Here is a 21875-nt window from a genome sequence, read left to right as displayed (position 1 = left end):
CATTACGGTTTGAGTAAAGCCAAGCATTCTCCTCCCGGATAAATGAAGTGATCAATCACAGCAGTCAGCGGGCACTTCCTGCTGTACACCTGAGAGCAGAGTTGCAGAACACAGCTGAGCTGCAATGTGCAGCGTGAACATCTGCAATGCTCAAAGCGAAGTCCTGGGGGAAAAAAAACAAAAAAAAAAAACCACATTTAAATGTGCAGACTGAGCAGGGAGAACACCAAACACACAGAGGGGGAAGTCAATACTGCAAGCATGCTGCGATGACCCAAAAAAAGATGTGTTCGCAGACACACACAAGGCTTCACTGCAAAATATCAAACAGCCATTTTTTTTGAGACCCCAGTTGAAATTATTTCCATATAAACAGTAAGAACTGATGACAAATTGAACAAGCTGGGTTTCTGCGCCTGTATTCCAGGGGAAAAATCACAAGTAACAGTCAAGTGACGCAGTTTGTTGAACCATAAGGAGGCATCTTCGTTGGAAAGGAACTTGAAGATTAATGAAACTTTCTGAGACCTTCAAGGATTTTTGAATGTGGAAACTCATTTTCTAGAATCTTAGACATAGATTCAATACAGTGAGCGACGTTAAGTGGATATCAAATGGCAGACAAACACAAAAGTGTTTGATGGATTCACAAAGCACCCCCTGCGATGCTGCCCAGGATAGTGAATCCTTCTCAGTACCAACATTTGTGCGACGTCCTGGCACTGCCGTCATCGTGACTGTTGCATTCTCCCATAAAGACATTGTTTACAACACCAACAATAAAAACACTGCGACAGTGAGCTGTTTGCATCACAGGTGACACGGTGGACAGTTTTTTTTTTTTCTCGAAAAGTCTAATAGTATTGAAAAAGGCTCCCACCTCAAACTTTTCAACTAATTGGTTTGAATGCCATCATGTGACCATCTTTCCTCCAGTCATGTGACCATAACAATAAGCCCGTGAGGACTTGACTTGTTGGAAAAAGTCATAAACTCATATTTAGTGAGGAGACGCACCGTGGTTTTGGACAGTCCCAGATGACGACTGCTGGTATGACATACATCAACATATAACCGGTAGAAATTCAATGTTCAGTGAGTTTTCATACCAAGGAAAATTATTTGTCACGCCGACATCCCGCTGACCAGGCTGAAAAAACATCCCATTAACATTTATAAATGGGCCTTTCAGCAGGTAGGGCTCCTCTTCACCAGCACGGTGGTCTTCAGTGGAACACTTTTCATTTTCCACACCTCCTGCTTGAAACAACAGGGCTGGATGGCCCAAGTAAACACATGCAGATACACACACACACACTCACAGCCGTGTGCTGACACTTGCTCTTGCTCTTGCTCTTGCTCAAAAACACCTTGGAATCTTTAATATCCTAATCTCGATATCTGGCTCCCTGCTCTGTAAAAACATCTGCTTTGCCAAACCAACACCTTTAAAAATAGTGGGAATTCCTCTAGGTAATGGAAAATCGCACGAGGAGACAACTGCTTAAGTGGCAGTGCGTAATTAAGCACTATCTATGTCCAAATCTGTCAGAGCTGATAAATCTTAAATTAATGCAGGCTGGAGTTTGTTTTAGCAGCTCGGTGTTCGTGCGTGCGTGCGCTTCAAACTGGAGAGGAAATAGGAAGTTGGTGTACAGGGCGGTCCCAGTCTCACAAGCCAAGGACAAACAGTTTACATAGCATACATTTTGGGTAAGTAGTATCCCAAACAGAGCAGAACAGGTACAGAAAACAATCGCAGAGGGCTTAATCTCAACGGAAAATGGCAGCCTTCTGGTTATTTATCCAAAACCATGCAGGGGCCCAGATGCACAGTGTGATCGGCAAGAAAAAAACCATCAGTCAATCCCAGTTTTTCCAAGATTTATCAGCTGAGGGAGGCAGGCATCAGGCTGTAAACCAATGACTTTCTAATCTTTTCTCTGAACACAGGCATTCCCTTCCATTTTTTGAGAAAGTGCTTCGGGGGAATTTGAGCACAAAGAGACTATAAAACTGTCTAGACGGGCGGTAAAAACATGTGTGCAACTGTGGGCCCGGCTGATGTCATCAGACAACTGCCTTTGTTTGCAGCAAAATGTAGAAAAACCACACAGAAGTGTCTTACATTATTGGTCTTTTTACCAGTGACGTTGAAGTCATAGTCACTTTCTCCTTCTCTTCCCTCCATCTCCCTCGGAACCAAACGTAATGACGGATCGACCCGACCTTCTGGACCTATTGTACGCTCAAAACAGCCAGGTGAGTTTTTCTCTCTAATAGCAGCAGCTTCAGTGACGGATGATAAAGTGTGAATTTACCAATGTAATTCCCGATCAGTTTAGCCGAGTGCAAGTCAAGAGTGTGGATTTAGTGGATCTTGGCAGTGGTGAAGAGGAGTTGTGGGACCATTTTACCCCATCTGTGGCTTCATATGTGTATTCATCTGGTTTTGCGCAAACATTAAAGCGACTTGCGTTGCCAAATGGAGGCTGCTCTGTTTTTGCAATGCTGACTAATCCGGGTGCCGTTTCAGTGCTTCGCCTGACTTCCATTATCCGTCTTCAGCATAGCAGAACTGTCTGTCTGACTCACTCCTGACTGCAATCCGCTGCCTGACAGCAGCTTTCTGTCTCCCTTTCAGGCACAATATTGGACACTGTGGTGTGCTACAGCAATCATCAGGATTGGTAGATTAGCAACAAGAAAACATTGGGCAGCGGCAAGTGCAGAATGATTCAAATATGAAGAACTAAACGGTGCAAATGACATTTTAAGGATTGAGGGTTTCAATTCAGCTTGGAGAAAAAACCAAATATTCTGCACAAGCAAGTGTAGGCGACGACGGAAACTCCCTTTTTAACAGGAAGAAGCCTGCAGAACCAGGCTCGGGGGTGGAGAGTTCCTGCTGTTCTGGTTGGGTTTAGGGGATCGAACGAGAGAAAAGAACAGCACAGAGACAGAGAACAACGAAGAGATTGTCAGAAGAAGAAAAGACAATCCACTTGCAGGCTTGATGGGAACAGGAGGCTCAGTTCTGGAGAGTTTTGACAGCAGAGAGTAGAGGTGATGGTTCAGGGGTTGTTTGTAGTACAGTTACAACGGGTCCACCCTAATGCTTGTTGGACCAGAAGGACCTGCAGCAATAAGTCCGGAGGCTCGCTCTGGCTGACCAAACTGAACCGTGAGCCATTTCTGACGCACTCAATTATTCACCGGCATTTTTTAGAAAATGACGAAAATAACCTTTCGCCAAGGTAAACCCATATTTATTAAAGCCAACCAGCATACAAGCATGATCTATGCATTCAGAGATTTTCTCCAACCCTCAGAGCCGTACTAAAGTCCACCGCGATGAATGATAATCTACCAGATATGGAATCAATATAAAAGGAATCGCTTTCCTCAAATTACATGGTAGTCCAACAATCTTCTCTATGCTTCAAGCCTAAACACTGACTCTATGTGACTGCTGAAATGGTGCCTGGAAAACATCGCTTGGCCTCAATCCCTTTTTCCTTGGATCATTTCAAGTGTGTCCGGAGAATAAATCTGTCCCAGTTATAAATAAACCTAAAAATCAGAAACAAAATGTATAAAAATTGAGGAAAACATTAAGCCCCCACATTATGCCTTTCTTTTTCTAAGTCGGAAAGGTTTTGGCGAAATCCTTTATGTACAAGGTTACATTTACTTGCAGCGTACATACGTCATCCACTGAGCCACACTGAGGAGAATTTGATCCACTCATCAGAAGGTGGTTCGAGTAATTGGACTTGCAGCTATTGTTCACCTTTTATACAGTAAGTATGGCTGTAGCTCGAGTTTCCAGCAGGACACTGCTTGCCAAGCAGCAGAGTAACATTTAAAGGAATCTAGATCAGTTGTATCCAAAGTACAATTGGACAGAGCCAAAGTAAGCAGCCCATGAGCAGATCAAGCTTTGTGAAAAGACAGAAAACATACTTCATTACAGATCACAGATACATTAAACAAAAAACCGAATTAATAAATGTCCTGTCATAAGAAGGATGTCAAGTTGTGGTCTTAAACTCTATAAACCGGAGAAGAATTGAGGCCAGATGTTCGGGCTCAGCCGAGACGCTCCAGCATTTGACAAAGAATGACACGGCAATGCAAGTAAAACATGGAAAGAGAGTAAGTTCAACGCTCCAATTTGGCTGGGGGTCAGAGATTTTCCAGGGGTTTGAGTCTTTTCCTGACCAAAGAGACACGCTATATGCTGGAGTTTACATTGCTGTGGACAAGGATCCAAACTGCCTCGTCAGGACCTCTTAAAAACCAACGAACACTAAATGGTACCGCGTTGTGACCTCAACATCACTAAACCATTCTTAAGGATATTTGGCTGGAGCCTGAGAACTCTCCATAACTCTGACGGTACTGTAAATCGCTATAGCTATACTTTATAACCACATTTAATGAAACCTACATTCCCTTTGTTTTCTGGATCCATAGCAAGTAATCTTCACAACATTTTTTAAATAAGAGTTTTCTACATCAAATTCTCTTATTTTCTCTTCGTGTACAACACAAGGTCACTTATTTAATAAGATCATTCAGAATTCAGAATTCAATTAAAATCCATATGCAGCCTTGATGCGTCTCCAGCGTAACAATAGCAGAAACGGCGTCGGATGTCAGCTCCTGTCGGCGGAGCGTGCGACGCACATCCAGCACGATCAGACACGTTAATACGAAGCCTTCATCTTGACAATATATATGGGAAATTGTTGCACAGGCTCTTTTAACGCATAACAACCTGCAATAGCATCCAGTAGATGACGATCCTCCTTTGGATCGAGTGAAATTAATGTTTTCAGGAGACCTGGTCATGATGAGCCGATGAAATCCTGCGATGTGTGTGAAGCGGCTGACGAAATCAGATTGCCTTCAACTCTTACGGGTTCCGAAAACATCTGTTTTAAGATACAAGTAAAGATGGCTAAAGTCTAAAATAACATAATAATAATAATAATAATAATGTTTCATATTTCTTAAATATGAAACAGATTTTACATAAAGGGTACATGTATAAACTGGTTTTTGTCTCATTAAAGGGATGTATTAGAAAGATGTGTTTCCAACTCTCTAGGGAATAGAGCTGAAGTTGAAGCTGCACTCTACTCAAACCAAAGCCACATTTAACATTGAGGGGTCAACATGGGGTTGCAGAAGAAATCTTGTTTTTTTTCCCCCCTGTATCTATCGTCATCTTTCATTTTACAAAGAAATGCCAGGAAAAGGCAATATGTGAGGAATACAAGTAAGGCACACTTATTTATTGACCTGAATGTAGAAGAGTAAAGCTGTAGGTGCAGGTCCCTACAAAGAAAATCAGGAGATCACACTGACGGTGCCAGTAAAATTTGATTTGTTATTGGTTATATCTCCCCCAAACCCAACTCTGGGGAGAACCCAGAGGCTTGGCAGCCGTTGTCACTTTAGCCAATAAACTTAAGTTTATTGCTTAGTTTTACCTAATTTGTAAAAATCCTTCCGAACCCACTGTTTTAAAAATAACAACTTCTATTTGAGCGTCGAATGTGCTCAATGGAAAACTTGACGGGCTTAACGAAGAGGCTCAATAAAGAGTCAATTAGCCAAGCGTACTAAACCACACAAAGAGACTTGTGACGATCTATAACTGCCGCTGGCGTGTTCACTCGTGAACCATTGTCTTTACCCATCACTTTGGATTTCCACTAAACTCTAAAACTGCGTTTGGCGAACTGCAGCTCACCTCGTTCAAGTGGCGGAAAACCCATTCGGAAAGCAACGCGGCGAGAAAACGATCAAAGACCCATTAGAGAAGGAGATTTTAACACAAGAAAAAAAAAAAAAAAAAAAAGTCTGAAAATAGCTGCTGCGGAGCTTCCCGGCGTTGGCAGGGGGAGAGTGAGCCGTTTTCCACATTAATCAAAGTGAGTCCATCGACTCACAGCACGCTGTAAGCAATTAGAGAGATGCTTTATGCGACCATTACCACCATTAAACCCATCCACCTTCACCACAGGCCAAACCCAACACAGCCAATGGCCAGAGGGTTAAAGACACAAACCTTCGAGGCTACCTTGTGTGCTTACCAAAACAAAAGCCAATATTAGATTTTGGCAGGCGTATCGGGAGGTTTGAGTAAATCTCTGCAACAACAAAGACTCGGTTAAAAAACCCGTGTCCGTACGGTTTAGTCCATCAATTACTTGGGAGACATGGATGAGGCTGAAAGCAATTATAGAAAAACTTGCACGCCGCCTTGAGAAAACACATTATGCAGAAACACACGGGCAAACAGGAAATGATGACCATTTAAATCCAAGACTTTAACACCAAAATCAAGGGTATTTTTCCCCACCAGGCAAAGCAGCAGGAATGAACCCATCAGTAGATTAAACCACAGCAAATGGAATAATCAACTGGGTTCTATCAGTTTTGGAAAGCAACGTCAAAACATGTAGTGTCAAGTGATTCTTTTGGGTTTGAGACAAACCTGATAGAGATGAAGGCATTGCTAATCGAGTGTCTTTATGTCTCTACCATGTTGGCAGCAGTTCCGTGCAATGAATAAGTGTGCAGGATGTAAATGTGTTGTATGTATTTAACTAAGTCAGTAAAAAAAAATGACAAACCTGACAGGTTTCGACTCCGGAATGTAATTTGTTCCTCCTCTATGTTTGAGAGCAGCCAGAGAATGTGATAATGTAGAGACGGAATGAAATGTAAGGAGGTGTTCTGACCCGAAACTTCAAAAGAAGTTTGACGCAAATTTATGCTTTATGGCAAAAAAAAAAAAAAAAAAAAGTGCTTTTTAAGTAAACACATGTTGGCAGCAAGTGTTAAATAACCACACTAGAGCGGCTCTCAAACAGCAGGGTGTGAGGAGAGATTACCTACTGTAAGCATTCTTCAGTCAGGCTGCGATCCCAAAGTCAACATTTACACAAAGAATTAGCCGGCTCTGGGGTCCAACCTGGGCAGGGGCAGCAAGTGAAGCAGAGTGGGAGCTGTAACACCCAATTCAAATCTCCATATCAACAGGCCTGAATGGACACCAGCAGTGACACTGACAAGAGATCAAATACTGCACTGCTGCCTCGGAGCATTCTGGATAAACAATCACACATAGGAGTCCGTACGCTTTGAGGGCTTTTGATGAATGAGGCGAAGTTACAGGAGATGTCAAAAGGGCTTAAAACTCTAAGAGCCTTTCAAAGAAAAGCTGCAGACTGGAGAGACTGCGCCCGCCTTACCTGCGCTGCTTTGATGGCTTCCTGTGGCTTCACCTCGGCACATGCTGCTTCACCTGATGTCTGGCTCTGGGAGTCAGCTGCGGCACCGCGATCACTCTAAACACAGAAAAATATGTTGAGTTCATCACAAACATCAACATTTAACTTAATGGTACAATGATCCACCATGCTTTCGCCGGCGTCCTGCATGTTTCAGATTCCTCTGCTCATGTAGAAACGTATTATCTCTGTGTTGGATGCTTAGAGCGAGTCCGCTGCTTGCTCGAGGAAGACACTTGTGGGTGATTTGTGGCCAAATACCAATATGGGAAAAGTGCTAAGTAAAGTCAGTCCAATAAAAGAATTTCTTAATCTTAATTACTTGAGATTAAGATCCTTAATTGCTTGCTTTAATGTAATTCTTTCTTTATTTTTTTTGTAAAGCACTGAATTGCCTTGCTCTATAATGAAATTTGCCTGGCCTTTCTTTGTTGACACATCTGAATCTAATGATCACATCATCACAGAGCTTGTATGAAGCCCAATGATGAGCAGCTCCTTGTTGCAGCTGGGAGAGACCTAAAACATGCAGGACACCAGGAGCTCAACACACCCAGGGCTGAAAACTCCTGCCCTGCAACTACACATCATAAACATAGGCTGATACAATATGAAGCCAAAAATGTAATTCAATGTATTTTGTTTTTATCCCATTTATTTTCCTACCACATTGGAAAAAATAAATAAACAAGAGAAAGTTGTCCTAGAAGCCAAATTGTTTTGAATTCTACATGCACTAGCAGTCAAAACAAACAAACAAAACAATAGATGTGTGGAGCGTTGCAAGTGAATTTGCTGCTGAAGTTTGACAAACCTCCGCCTCTCACCTTGCAGGATCCCCTCACGCGCTCTGCGATGGCGCTGATGTGCAGCAGGTACTGGTGCAGCCTCCTCTGGTGGCGGAGGGCGGCCAGCCGGGCCTCGTCCTGCAGGGCGCTCACCTGGGCCAGCAGGGCCTGCTCCCTCCGGTTCCACCTGAGCCTCGCCATCCGGGCCTCGTGCTCCAGAGCCGCGCACCTCTCCTCCAGCTGCTCGGTGGCCGCGCGGAGCGCCTGCACGCAGCGGTGCTCCGCTGCGCGCGCGCTGCCGCCACTGGGCAGCACGAGTCCGCATCCTCTCGGACAAACTGCCGGCTTGGTTTCCTCCATCCCGATTAAAGTTTCTTCTCAACACGCGCAGCTGCTGGACCGTCAGAGCTCATAGTTTTGCGGAGGCGAGTTTTTCCCCTCCTCTCTCTCTCTCTCTCTCTCTCTCTTTCTCTCTCTCTCTCGTGACGGAGCAGCGAGTCCGGACACAGTTGTTTAACAAGTCTGAACACAAAAGCGGAGGAAAGTTTGAGTGGTCCTGTCTGCGCGCCTCCTGTGGTGGGAGTTTCTCTCTCTGACGCACTGAAACCTGCTGGCTCAGCATCTGTCTGGCCTCCTCGTGTGTACACTCTACTTAAATATTGTTATTCAGCTTAATTCACTGACTCTACCCTTCACTGATACCAGTTTCACTCACCATCGTCATCGTTTCCTGGAGAGATAACAGGAAATTATTGAGCAAAAAAAAAAACTTACACCTTAACATTTGAGCTTCTTTTTTTTGGGAGTAAAAAAAATTATAATTGTAATTCTAGATCATGAAACCGGGAAGATTTCTTCATAAAGTATATTTTGGATAGTAAAATTGCTTAGTTTAGAGTCAAGTAAGCGGTGAATAGTCGCCATGAGCGATGGGGGATTATCTGTGTAAATCTGTTGCCATTAACAGAACATCCACTATATTAAATTTAGCGCTGACATTTTCAAATGTTAAAGTATTTCCTGTACATTCCAGTAAATGGAGCACAGACCAAACTCCCTTATCAAGCCAGTTATGTAGAAATATAGATTTGTGGGTATATAGTACATATTGACCGTTCCACAGAGCGGTCATGTGGGGACTTGAAGTTATTTTGGTGAATTAAACTTCAATATAGTCAAAGCTGATGATGAAATCAGGAAAGTTTACAGGGGAGCTTTTGTTTTTAGGTCAAAGTCCTGAGAAGAAATTCAATGCTTCCTAGTTTTGTAAAGATTTCATTTGGAATATGAAGCCCGAAATGTTTGGCTTGTTTAAGAAACCGCCTCAACCAGTGCCATGAATGCGTCCAAGGTCTGTTGCCCTAACACCACCTTCCTCATATCCGTGAATCATAGTACCCTTTCTAACATTAGTTTTCCCTTTCCACATGTAGTTGAAATTTGTTTGATTAATGGCTTTACTTGCCGCGTCTTCAGGCATCGATAATGAGTAAGCTGGGTAAATGAATCTGGAGTCGCTTTCCATTGTTGTAAGAAATGTTCTATAATGGAAATGTCTCGCAGAGACCGAGAGTTTCCATCTGCTTTAGATTTCTCTACGCAATTCCATATATTAAGCTTGGCTAATTGGTCCATATCTTTAGCCGTATGCATACCCAAGGACTTGACCGTTATTTTGACAGGAATGTTAAGAATGGCTCAAGAACACTTCACTTGTGTAGTTTCGACTACAGGTCTGGTGAAAGACAGTATCATTTTAAAACAGTGATAGTAATTGCACCTACTTTATTATTGGCAATTTCCTGATAGAACTAAGTTGCTATATTAGGTCTCTAATACATTTGATCACATTTCGTCCAAAGTAAATGTGGTGTGGTTCCAATCAGCGACTATACTAGACAGGGTTTACATTTTCATGAAAAGTCATGAGATGGGTGTTGCTTCTGGGTGTTTTTATGGCTGCTCATGTTCTAAGAGGTTACTGCAAACATATATCACAGACTTGGGTAGTTTTTAATCCTCCCCCACTACAACCATAAGGTCCGTTCACAAAAAAAAAAAGATATTAATCCAATTTAACTAAATCAGTTTGACATTTTACAGTTTAATTTTTTACAGTATATCAACAATTTTTTTTTTTCAGTTACTTTAAAAGGCTAAATGTTGATATGTTAATATATTTTGATAGCGCCTCCCCCAATGAAGGAGTAACATTGTTCCTTGAAGCTCATCAGATTTCCTCCATAAATAAGGTGGAAGCTTCACACATTATCGGGCTCACCAGTTTAATTGTGCCTTCAAATTCTTTGTTGAATGGATGCAACTTTGCTTGAATGTGAATTTCGCAGCGATCAAACCCCTCTCCGGGGAGGATGCTCCTAAATCCCAGCAGTAACACAATAGCTACACAGAGACCCCTCAATTACCGGGAACCTCCCGCTTGAGTCCAGGCCCAGTCTCACTGCTCGACACAGCGTGACACACTGCAGGCATCTCTGAGACGGCGTCAGGTTTCAGGTCTCCGTGTGGAGCGGTCTGGTTCCAGTCGGCTGTGTGCGCCACTTTAAAGCATGTTTTGTGTTGTCTGAGCTGTCAGTGGACAGGTGTAGATTTACAAAGACAATAGTGCAATCTGTCGCGGGACTGCACACCTGTCTGCAGAGAGCACATGCAAAAAGGAGGTCAGGAGAGTGTGGTGTGTCACCCCCCCACCCACCCCCGTGAGCTGCTGTGAATAAAACAGCAGCTTTAAATCAAGTGTCGGAAAATAGCTGTATTTGTGGAGCGAGTTTGCAAATTGTCGGGATTGTGTGACGGTGGAAGCAGTCAGATTGAAGCGCGCAGCAGCGGCAAAGGCCTGATAACATGATTGCGGGTGGTGTTTCGGGTGAAGCGCTACACTGCCACCTGAGATCAGACCTATCACACGGAACATATGCTGGGGCTGATAAGCCGCCGAATCACGGCAGGAAAAACTACGTGATATCACGTGTTTTGTTCCCTCTGCGAGCTGATTTTTGCTAAATAACCGTTAAGGATCTTTTTCCGAGGCCTTGGGGCGACCCGAGGCTCGGCACAAATCGTCCTCTCATTCATTTGGTTTGACCTAATCCATGAAGAGAAAAGATCAATTTACTTTTCATCTGCCCGATACCAGAGAGGAGACAAAAACCATTGCAGCTGTTTTCCCATGAAAAACTAGAACTGACCTTAGACTGGCGTCAATTTACACTTTAAACACTTTTTACATTAAGTTACAAGTCAATTGTTGCCTTTAGGTTAAATAGAAATATCCAATACCTGTAATTGTTTTTACATTAATGTGATGTTAACTAGAACTTTTTTGCAGTATTGAAGTGATCACCGCACATTTTACAGTTTTTAGTGTGTTTTTAGCAATTCCTTATTATCTAGCACAAAAGACTGAGCACATTCAACTATTCAACACTACATTACTCACATATTACTGTGAATTTCACTGTTTTTGAACAATATAGAGTAATAACAGTAAGCAATTAATTACGAATAACCTATATGTACTACTGTGACATATACACACACATATATATATATATATATATATATATATAATTCACACCTGAATTTGACAGTTTGGACTAACTTTAGATTTGTTTTTGAATATTCAATTAATATTCATGAGACCAGTTTTACAGTCATATCATGAAAATATCATGATTGATCAATCAGCTGCTTGCAAAATTTTCATTGAAAATCTCTGATTGTGCGTCTAAGGTTAAAAAGCACCCGAGACCAGCAGGTGGTTTGACCCCCGGTGGAGGATCTGTCTGACTTTGACTTCCCCACTCGTAAGTTTTGACAAGTTCACTCAGTGTGTGTGTGTGTGTGTGCGTGTGTTGGAGTGAAACTATTTGAAAGTGACCTTTGCTTCGCTTTTCCAGCAACATCAATATCTCAGTCCGAGTTCAGGGAATCCTTTCTCGCCTGCCAGCTGCTCCTTTGAACAGACTCTTTTGAAAAAAATGTAGATATTTTATATTAGCAGACAAGCAGCTCCAGCTTTAATTCTATGATAGAACTCGAGACGGTAGAATCAGATCAGCCCTTGTGGTGAGGCTGCTTTCTTAGCAGTGGTTTGCAAAGTCAAGGTTAAAATCCAAACATCTGTTTTTAAGTCAATATGTACAAGTTGTTCCCTCAAGGCCTTCCTTGGGGGAAATGAACTCATATTTGAGCCAGGCATATTTGCCGTTAAAGAGAGCCCATATGTCTTCAGCTTAGAAAACGTGCAACTGGATCATATCAGTATGTGTTTAAGTATACAATCTACAGTGCTCCAAAATGTGGACTGGTTTACTTTAATATTAGACAATCCTCACTGATAGGCAGCTGTACGGTCATTTGATTAAACTTAAACTCTATATGTATACTAATATACATTTGTCAGTTTGTGTCTTGCTGCGAGTTGGAAGTCATATGAGAAGTTAGTTTGATGTGCTGATCTTGCAATGTTTGTCTGTTTACGAAGGTAAAACTTTGGGTCCTTCAAAATAAAAGTGAACTATGACTCAAAACTATCCCGACTTTTAATATTTATCAATCTAAACTCTATTTGTTATTCAAATATTTTAACTTAAAATGTTTTCATTCGCAAATATTTTTCCTCCCAAACAATTTGAGGACCATTCAAAATAAACTACATTTTGAAATATATAACTCCACAGTAGTGTTAAATACAGAAGATCTGTATTTTATAGATCAGGCTGCTGATGGAGAAACGGTTGTGGGCTACTGCAAACTTGGTTAGTTGTAAACTATCAAACCAAAAACGTCAAAAAGGACATTTTTGAGTAACTGCATGTGTTTTTGCTAACTGTTGGAAGCCAGCGTGTATTTTTACACTACCGACTTGAGAAAACAACTTTAACAAGTAATTTTCCACCTCTGTAAACATGACTCACCAGTACTCAACCACAAGCGCTCTCAAACTAAAAACAGTGAATTTGAATCTGGACTCACAGGAACGCTGCTGCAGAACAACAGAGAAATCAGTGGAGAGAGAGAAAGAGAATAGTTAACTACACTTTTATTTACCCTTGTCCAGCCAACGAGAGGTTTCAGGTTCATCCCTCATATATGCCATTCATGTCCATCAAAGCACTGAGCTCCCAGACGGCCAGACGTGCTGACCCCGCCGTCGCATCGCGTCGATCTTCAGTGAGTGAGATTCCTCCAGTCAGTGTAAGATTTCCTCTCTAGAACTCCGCTCCCAAAGACTTTCCGTGAGATGACGGGCTCGATGAAGCTCCGCGGCAAAATGCACATGTTAGGCTAAGGTCTCTACTTTCTCTGACGTAAAGGGATGTCACTCAGGAGTGGAATGTATTTCGTATGCTGCTGAGAGGCTGAGAGGTTGCTATGATGTCATGTACCACTTTGTCTCCAATCTCATGCATGTTACTATGTTGAGCCGCCACTTCGTCCAAAAAAGTTCAAGGCATTCATGCATTTGGCAATTCCTTTTTTTTTTTTTTTTTTTTTTTTTAACGAGTTGTGGCATGAAGAAAAACTGGGAAAAGCACTTTGTGGCAGGACATTGATATTGTCACCATGTAGAAGCATGACCGGCATCGGTCACACAGAAATGAACGAGAGGAAGTCCAAACGCAGCATTCGCTCCTCCGCTTGCGGGAAATCAAACTTCGAAACTGTCCAACCGGAGGTGGGCAAAGACGTACACATATAACAATCAAATAACAAAAATGACAAGAGTTGATAATGTTTATATATCTCTGATAATATGTTAATAAACATAAAAAATAATGCCGTCAAAACAACATCATGAGCTTTGGATGGGCTCTTACCACTGATATGGATGGCTTTGATTACCTTTAGTTTATAAGAGATCATGAAAAAAGGAAGAAAAAAAAAATTGATTGCTGTTACAGAAGCTAGGCAAACTGTCTCATTAGAAAATATGAAGTAGCTGTAGATGAGTCAGACATTGCACGATTATTGGAGGGCACGAGCGTCGCTGCCATTCTTTGTAGCTGTTAACAGTGACTCCCACATGAAGCCATCCACGGGGGAGAAATGAAACTTGTTCACGTGAAATAAAATGCCAACATTCTTTACAAAGCACCGGCTGGTACCACTGAGGTCCTAATGAAACAGTCAAAAACAAAGGAGATTTAAGGTGGGTTAAGGTCACTGACATGTTGAAGTGATAGTCGACGTTGGCTTGAATGTGGCGAAGCGTCCTACACGTAGATCCCGAGGGGTCACAGCCAGTCGTCGTAAACTGCACATCTGACTTGTCCGGTTCCCTTTGCTCGCTTTGCATCTAGGTTTGAACCCAAGCATGCACAAGACCACCTCCCGTTTTTCTCTTCTACATGCACAGGATCTGAAAGAAGTATTAATAGAGCTCATGTTGTGGTCTGGAACTGAGCATCCACTGCAGGTTAAACCAATCTAGTTCTCCTCGAATCACATCAACAGTAATATTAGATAGTAAAACCATATCAGTTACTTAATATATCATCACAGCATGACAGCATTTGTTCTCGTCTTTGTGCTTGTTATATAATAAAATGTGCCAGATTTGCTTTGACTGTATTTCTGTAACAAAGGGTCTGTTTCATTAAAAAAAAATGCCACTGAACTGCAAGTAAAGAAAGACATGAAGACATTTTCTTTTTTTTTTTTTTATAAACTTGTACACTTTCCTTTCACAGCTGCTCGTTTACCTGTTGAACTATGGAATGCACGGTAGGATTGAGTTCCTAAAACTTGACAGATCGAATGAAGCCCACGTTTCTGAACATACAGTATTCTTCAGGTGAGAAAGGTTGGCTTCATGTCCCTAAAATAAAAACTAACCAGACAACCAGCGCCAAGTGCAGAGTGTACACTTTCAGTCATGATCCGTTTTGTTTTTTTTTAAAACAAGTTACTGTGAAAGACAAGTGTAGTCGTTTAAATAAGGCATATTTAAAAAGTTGACAGAACTCCTTTGACACTCCCCCAGAGAGCTTCTCTGTGGATAAATAGGGAATGTCTTTGTCCATTTCCAATTTTTCCATTTCTGTGTCTATTTCCACGAACGTATTCCAGAGGGGGAAAAGGAGCCGGAAGGAGACGTCCCGGGTTACAGGGCGGAACCAAAAGATTGTGGAAAGAGTCCCATAAGTCCTTAACCATAAGCAACCATAGGAGTCTCCCTCATGGGAAGCGAAGACAGAGATGGCGCTACATTCAGAGGTTCAGGCAGAGGAGAGCCGCCAGGAGTGGGAGGAGGACGCTGAGCGACTGGGCAGCTCTGACACTTCCACCTGAGAGAGAAGGAGGAATGAGGTTACGTCTTCAAAATAATGAGTCTCATGACATTATATTTGCAGCTGATACAAGAACGCGCACACACAGAAGTAAGCAAAGTCTCTGGGGAAGTCAGGCGGCGCATGCAAGGCCTCAGCGAGCGGTATGAAGATTGAGTGCATGGATGTGAAACACAAACACTAATAAAAGTATAATGTCAGGTGGCAGAAGAGTAAAAAGAGTTGTAGGGAGTGACAGGGTGGCACAAGTCCGATTTATAAACTACAAAGCCTCGTCTGTGGAGCCGTGCTGCATCACTGACCTTCTGACATCCTGGAAGGAAAATAAGAGCACAGACAGCCAGAGAAGACACGAGGCAGAGACAACTCGTCTCTACTCTGTAGACGGCTTGTCAGGGGCTCAGACCTCGGTGCCAGCAGCCTCGACCTGCTCACTTTAGCAAGCTGCGTCAGAGAGGCTCACCTCCGGACAAGTTCACCATCAATTTCCCCTCGTCAATCTAGCAAGTTTTTGCGTTATCTCTGAATAGATTTGTTGTCGTTTGGACAAAATAGATTTGCAACATAAAGTCAACATCACAATTCAGTCAAATCTGTTTATGAAGATGGATTCTAAAATATATATGCAGAGATCGATTCAGTGTTGGACATACCATACGAACCAACATTTTCCGTGAGTACATGTTCAATAAGGTTTCCTATTTCAGCCGCAACGGCCCTGCAAGTTATCGAGACTGACACAGACCTGCCATACATGACAGGGCTTAATGAGTAACGCTCACGGCATGCCCGAGAGCAGGTTGAAAAATATGACCGTGCGTCTTCCTGAGAGGAGGAACGAGACATTAGAACACCTCAACGTCTCGTCATCGATGCAAGGAAAATTGTACGTCACCCAAACAATCAAACCCTGTGGTCTTTACAATAACTGATTCTACAGGATGAACCCAAAAGCTGCACTCCTACCAATCAACTTACTCAACAAAAGCTTTGATCAACACAGGAAAAGTCAGATTTCTTTCAAAAAACCTTCAGAACGTGAACGATTAACATTTTTATCTGCTGCGTGAGGTACCCGACGTGTATAGGCTGCTCTGCGATGCCTCATATCAATGGAATAATGACTCATCGCACACGGAGTGTGTGACCAAAGGAACAAAACAAATTCAAGCAAACTTTCCGTGCGTATCTTTATACACCCACCCTACAGAACGAACAGACAAACAAATCAATTAACTCCTCTACACTCAGTAAGAAGTTGAATTATGGGGTGGAGATATCACTATGTGCCAGTGATGAGAGGCTCAGTATGAATGGAACTTAACTTTCTCCATAATTGATGGAGTTGTGTCTAAGTGTAGACCAACCCCCCCTGAAACATTTCTTTTTTCCTGTTTGGATCTTAAAAAAACCAAATGGCAATATGATACAAGTATTTTTGTTCCTACTGTAAAAACATTTAGCTACTGAAGATATCAATCAAGTTACCCTGAACTTTAAAGAGTTTGATAGGAAGTGTGCAAACATATCAAGTCAATTATCACTAGTACGTTGTTTTCAATGGATGTTTAAGCGCTCACAAAACAAAAAATAAACAAGGTACAAAGTCCTAAAATAAAGAAGGGAATGGCTAAACACTGTTCACCAGACTCTAGCATGCAGAAGCCTCCTTATAGACCCGTCAATGCCCTCGTGACCCCTAAGAACCTTTAATTTTAATACCGTCAACACAAAAGAATGCTGAAATACAATACAGCAGCGTGCACCTTCCATCTTCCAGACCATGTGAAGGACTATATGTGATGTGTGGAGTTTGATATATCCCGACTGTGTGCAGAGCTCCTTAAATGCCCCTCGATTTGTCAATGCCCTGCATGTGAAATCTCTCACGGCTTAAATTCCCGGGTCTGTGAAATCAAGCTGTCAGGTGGGGTCTGGACTGAATGATAAGGGATAAGGCAAACCACAGGAGGGGTTTCCCCTTCTCATCAAGATCAATTACAGAGGTTTAAGGCCTCCCTCTGTCTCGTCAGCCTCCGCCTGTCACTCCATCAGCCGGTGAGAGGATTCAGTCAGGGGGCTATCGGGGCTTTAGTCACGGACCATCTTAGCCTTCCAGTCTGAAGTATGAAACCTGAAGTGACAGCGCGACTCTGGCCCGTTGGAAACCCCCCGAGCTGTGACAAATGATAACCTACTGCCAACTTTGAACCAGGTATAATCCTACCGGCAAATGGCAAGTCGCGAGTGAACGGCAACCGTGTTTCACGTCAGCACTGTGGATTTAAAATGTCATTAGACGACTGAAGTCTTTATTCCTATTCCAGTGGTGTGAAAATCAATCTGCATGGAGATAGCATAAAATCTTTCAAGGGAGGTTACCCTCAGTCAATACACTGAAGTGCATTTAAATGATTAAAATGAAGAGACGGCTTAGACTTTTGATAAAAATCTTTTGTCAAGGCTCTTCTAAAGAAAAAAAAAAAAAAGTACTCCACCTAGGGAGTAGAAATACCACATCAGATCCAACTCAGACATCAAAATTCAACTATCAACACGAGTGTGTTACCTGGGAGGTCGATTCGTGCCATGGCCCCATCTCCCCCCTCGGTGTGCGCCCGGACCTCCACCACGTAGTTCCCATTGGCGGGAATGGGAAGGTCTATGTGTCGCTTACTGGTTGTGTACAGAGTACCCGTGGAGTGGCCCCGCTCTCTGTACAGCACCTAGACAGACATACAAGTACTGCATGAGAAATGCCATTTAGCAGGCACGCCAGGCATGTAATGGAAGTATTAAGCTGTACTCACTCTGTAACCATCTATTGATGACTCATTAGCCATCGGCTCCACTTGTGCCCAGGAGATATTTACTAAATTGCCCTTGAACTTTGTACTTGTTATGACCGGGGGTCGACTTGGTGCTGCAAGGAGAAAAAAATAAAACATGGATAAATTATTTTGTTTATGGAGGTGTAATGAAAAGGTTCCAGGACTGCATAAATGATAAGGAAAAAAATAAAATAAAAAAACGAGTTTTGCCACCATCTCCTTCAAAGTAGCCACCCTGAGCACCGAGAAACGAGCTCCCGGCGCTCCTGCCATGCACTGAACGCTCCCAGGGGAGTCTGTTACCTCCCAAGTGGAGCAGACATCATCCACAGTTTCCCACTGGGTCTCTCTCATGGTATCAAAGCAGTGCCGCTCCAATCCGGAGAGTATGGCTTTCAAAGCGTGGCGAGTAGAACGCCTTGTCATGATGGAGCTCATGGGATTTTTACTTCTTGTAACTTTTTTCTCTTCCCAAGATGGGAGTTCAAATTTAAGGCTGAGGTGTTGTGAAAGAGATCTGGCGGGAATTGTAGATGGTACTGGAGACACTTGGGGAAAAAAGGTGATTGGCAGGAGCACCGCAACGGGCGACGAGTTTGAAGTGGCGAAGCTTCGATTATGTCCACAACTTTTGATCGCTCCTTGTATTCAATGCACTGTTCAGAGAGGGATGATTCCCATGCTTGTCTCAGTCAATTCATTAATATTAAGCTGCTGTATAGCACAACATACGGGGTTTCTTTGTGTGAATCTGGAGACGCTGACTGGCCGGTCCGTATCCAGCAGTGTTGTAAGCGCGGACCTCTATGAAGTAGTACGAGTCAGGCTTCAAGCTCTCCAGTTTAGTGTGATTCTCCCGTCCAGGCACCACGGTCCTCTGGGCCCCGCCTTCACTGTCTTCATTATTTCTCCAGAACTTGATCTGAAACACAGATACAGATGGTGAAGACCCACCCTGAGTACTTGCAGCAGTTAAAGGAAACTCTTTTCAAAAACATGGAGTTTTTATGTATTTTTGGCAACTGAAACTAAACTATTGTTTTCGGTTTGAGTTTAATACAAATCAGAAAAAAAATGTCTGTAAATGATATGGTTACGCAGAAAATCTCAACAGACCTGGTATCCTTCCACACTGCTGTTTTTGAGCGGCATCCACCACACAGTGGCTACTGTGGCAGAGAGCACTCTGCCGTCGACAGAGGGAGCTTCAGTGGGAGCTGAAGGACAAAGAAAGGGACAATGTGATGACTCTTTAGTATAATGAGTCAATTCAGGGATTTGCCCTTGAATATAAAAACTCATATGATGCTTTGTATGGACAAACTGTTTGATATATAAACTAATGGATCCATTAGCCTGAACATAAACTGTTCGCCTCGTCATATCTGTTGGCTGTTTTGATAGATTTCCTTTTTCTCAGCATCATTTTAGAACTGCAAGTTAATCACTGTAGCAAGTAACGTGACAGAAATATCTCTTGGTTTGCCTTGTTTTACTGGCTCATCAGACACTCCTCCATGACTTACGAGACAGATATACACTGTGTGGAGACTATTCCTGCCAGGAAGCTGTCCTTGAATAAAATACTGTCACACTGACACTGGGCCTTGGACCAACAAGCCATCAAATACGGCCATTGTGTTAAAACAAATATGAACGCACTGGACCAATACTGCAGAGTGGATGTGTGCACATTCATAAGCCATCACAGGTTGACTGGGGAATACTTTACGAGCAATGAACTAAATATCACAGCCCCTGAAACAGCAAGAGTCTCCAAATGAGGTTACTATGGCAGCAGGGCATCTCTGTAACCCATCATGTCTGGGGTGCCAGTGGTTATCTCAACTGTCTGTCAGTGGCAGTTAATAACTAGGCTAAATGCTTCACATCCTTGGGCGAATTATCAGCTTTCTGGTTCACGCTACATGGATCATTATAATCCCCCATGAGAGAGAGAGAGAGAGAGAGAGAGAGAGAGAGAGAGAGAGAGAGAGAGAGAGAGAGAGAGAGAGAGAGAGAGAGAGAGAGAGAGAGAGAGAGAGAGAGAGACAGAGAGAGAGAGAGATGGGTTCACTTTCAAGGGGTATTAAAATTCCTCGTCACTATATATTAGAAGTAATATTAAATGGGTGTGACTCCATAGAAGACCATGGTAGTGATAAGTAGCTGACACTGACAGATTGAAATAGCAGAGTGTTGGCATGCTGAAGGGTTCCTCATTCTCCGACACTGACAAAAACAAGACCCGGCGGATCTGCGAGGTTCTTTTTCAGGCCGATTCAGGTCATTTTTCCTTGATGAGAGTTTTGAAAGCGTCGGATCCCGTTGCCGCTTACCATCTTGTGCGGACAAAATGGTGGCTGTAAGGCTGTACGGTCCTTCTCCTTCGCTGTTGAACGCTTTCACTTTGACATGAAACTCTCTCAAAGGAGGCATGTCGGAGTCCTTGTGGACGTAACGCTTGGCTTGGGGATCGGAGAGAACCATTCTTTTCCACTGGTTTTCTTCTTTGGGCTTGAAGGTCACAATGTAGCCAAAGTCTGGCCCGTAGTAATACTGTGGTTGTACGGGCTGATGAAACAAAAAGCAGAAAAGGGAAATTATTGTAAAATGTAGTTTACACTGAAAAAAACGACAGAAATGACTGTGACAACATCCCAGTATGAAGAGGGGAAATAAAGCACAATATCATTTGCTGGCAGATCCTGATCCATTCGGTCCTTTTTTATTGGGAGCATTCATTTCAATTGTCCTACTTTGTGAAATGACGTGCTGTTGTCCGATGCTCTAACTAATAGACTGATACATCAGCACACACTGGGCCTGCCTCTTCACACTGCTTAACATGCAGAGTGTAGACAAGTTGTAAGCTATACCCCCCAAAACACGTCATTATTATCTCACTCCCCATTTTACTCCTGGGTCTTTAGCAAGATTCCATATGCCTATAACCACCTGGGCTAAAATGCATTTTAGCATATCTAATTAATCAAATGCTGCCACAATAAATTAAAGTGACAGAGTCATTTACACAGTGATTTTCCAGATAATTTGTTTTATTTGCTAGGAGGTATAACACTGTCCAAAAATCTTGATTAATTATGTAATAATGTAAATTATTGCCATAAAAAAAGTTGTTTTACTAAAACATTTCTATTTATCAGCATAAACATGAAAACAATATTAGTGTTTGAGAGCCATACAGTGGCCTAGTGGTTATCACTGTCTCCTCACAGCTAGACGGTTCCCAGTTTGAGTTCATGTTTCATTTATGCATGTGTTCATTTGTTTCTCCCACGGTAAAAAAACAAATTCTAAAAAAAAATCAGTATACAGTTGAGGCTATTTGGTGACTGTAAAAATGCCTGTAGGTGTGAATATGAGTGCTAGTGATTGTCCGGGGTGGACACGTCCTCCACACATAATCAGCTGGGGTCGGCTTCAGGATGGTTTCCATTAAAACATTTTAATTGAGCTCTTACATGAACTGTTAACCTTTCTCCCCATTCTGCTTGTTGGAAAGTCCCAACCTACCGTCCATGTGATGGTCAGTTCTCTGCTCGCACCTCCGCCCCCGCTGACATCCGAGGGAGCCACCACAGGAACTACAGTGAGACAGCAGCAGCA

At 42.7% G+C, this 21875-nt stretch overlaps 1 protein-coding gene across 2 annotated transcripts in view; it reads right to left on the bottom strand.

The window, feature by feature from the left end:
* Positions 1-13622: 13622 nt before the first annotated feature.
* cntn1a (contactin 1a) overlaps positions 13623-21875 on the bottom strand; it is a 73857-nt gene continuing 65604 nt past the window's right edge. For both annotated transcript variants that reach the window (XM_080474901.1, XM_080474900.1), the window contains exons 18-24: positions 21783-21853; positions 20585-20819; positions 19362-19462; positions 18978-19167; positions 18225-18337; positions 17984-18140; positions 13623-15411 (exon numbers count right to left, since the gene is read on the bottom strand). In XM_080474901.1, the coding sequence (XP_080331027.1) occupies positions 15335-15411; positions 17984-18140; positions 18225-18337; positions 18978-19167; positions 19362-19462; positions 20585-20819; positions 21783-21853 (944 nt within the window). In that variant the 3' untranslated portion in view covers positions 13623-15334. The remainder of the gene's footprint in view (positions 15412-17983; positions 18141-18224; positions 18338-18977; positions 19168-19361; positions 19463-20584; positions 20820-21782; positions 21854-21875) is intronic.

This window comes from Lipophrys pholis (genome assembly GCF_963383615.2).
Source record: "Lipophrys pholis genome assembly, chromosome: 11".
Classification (NCBI taxonomy): Eukaryota; Metazoa; Chordata; class Actinopteri; order Blenniiformes; family Blenniidae; genus Lipophrys; species Lipophrys pholis.
The sequence above is the reverse complement of the archived record's forward strand: the minus strand, read 5'-3'. Positions and strand labels throughout refer to the sequence as shown.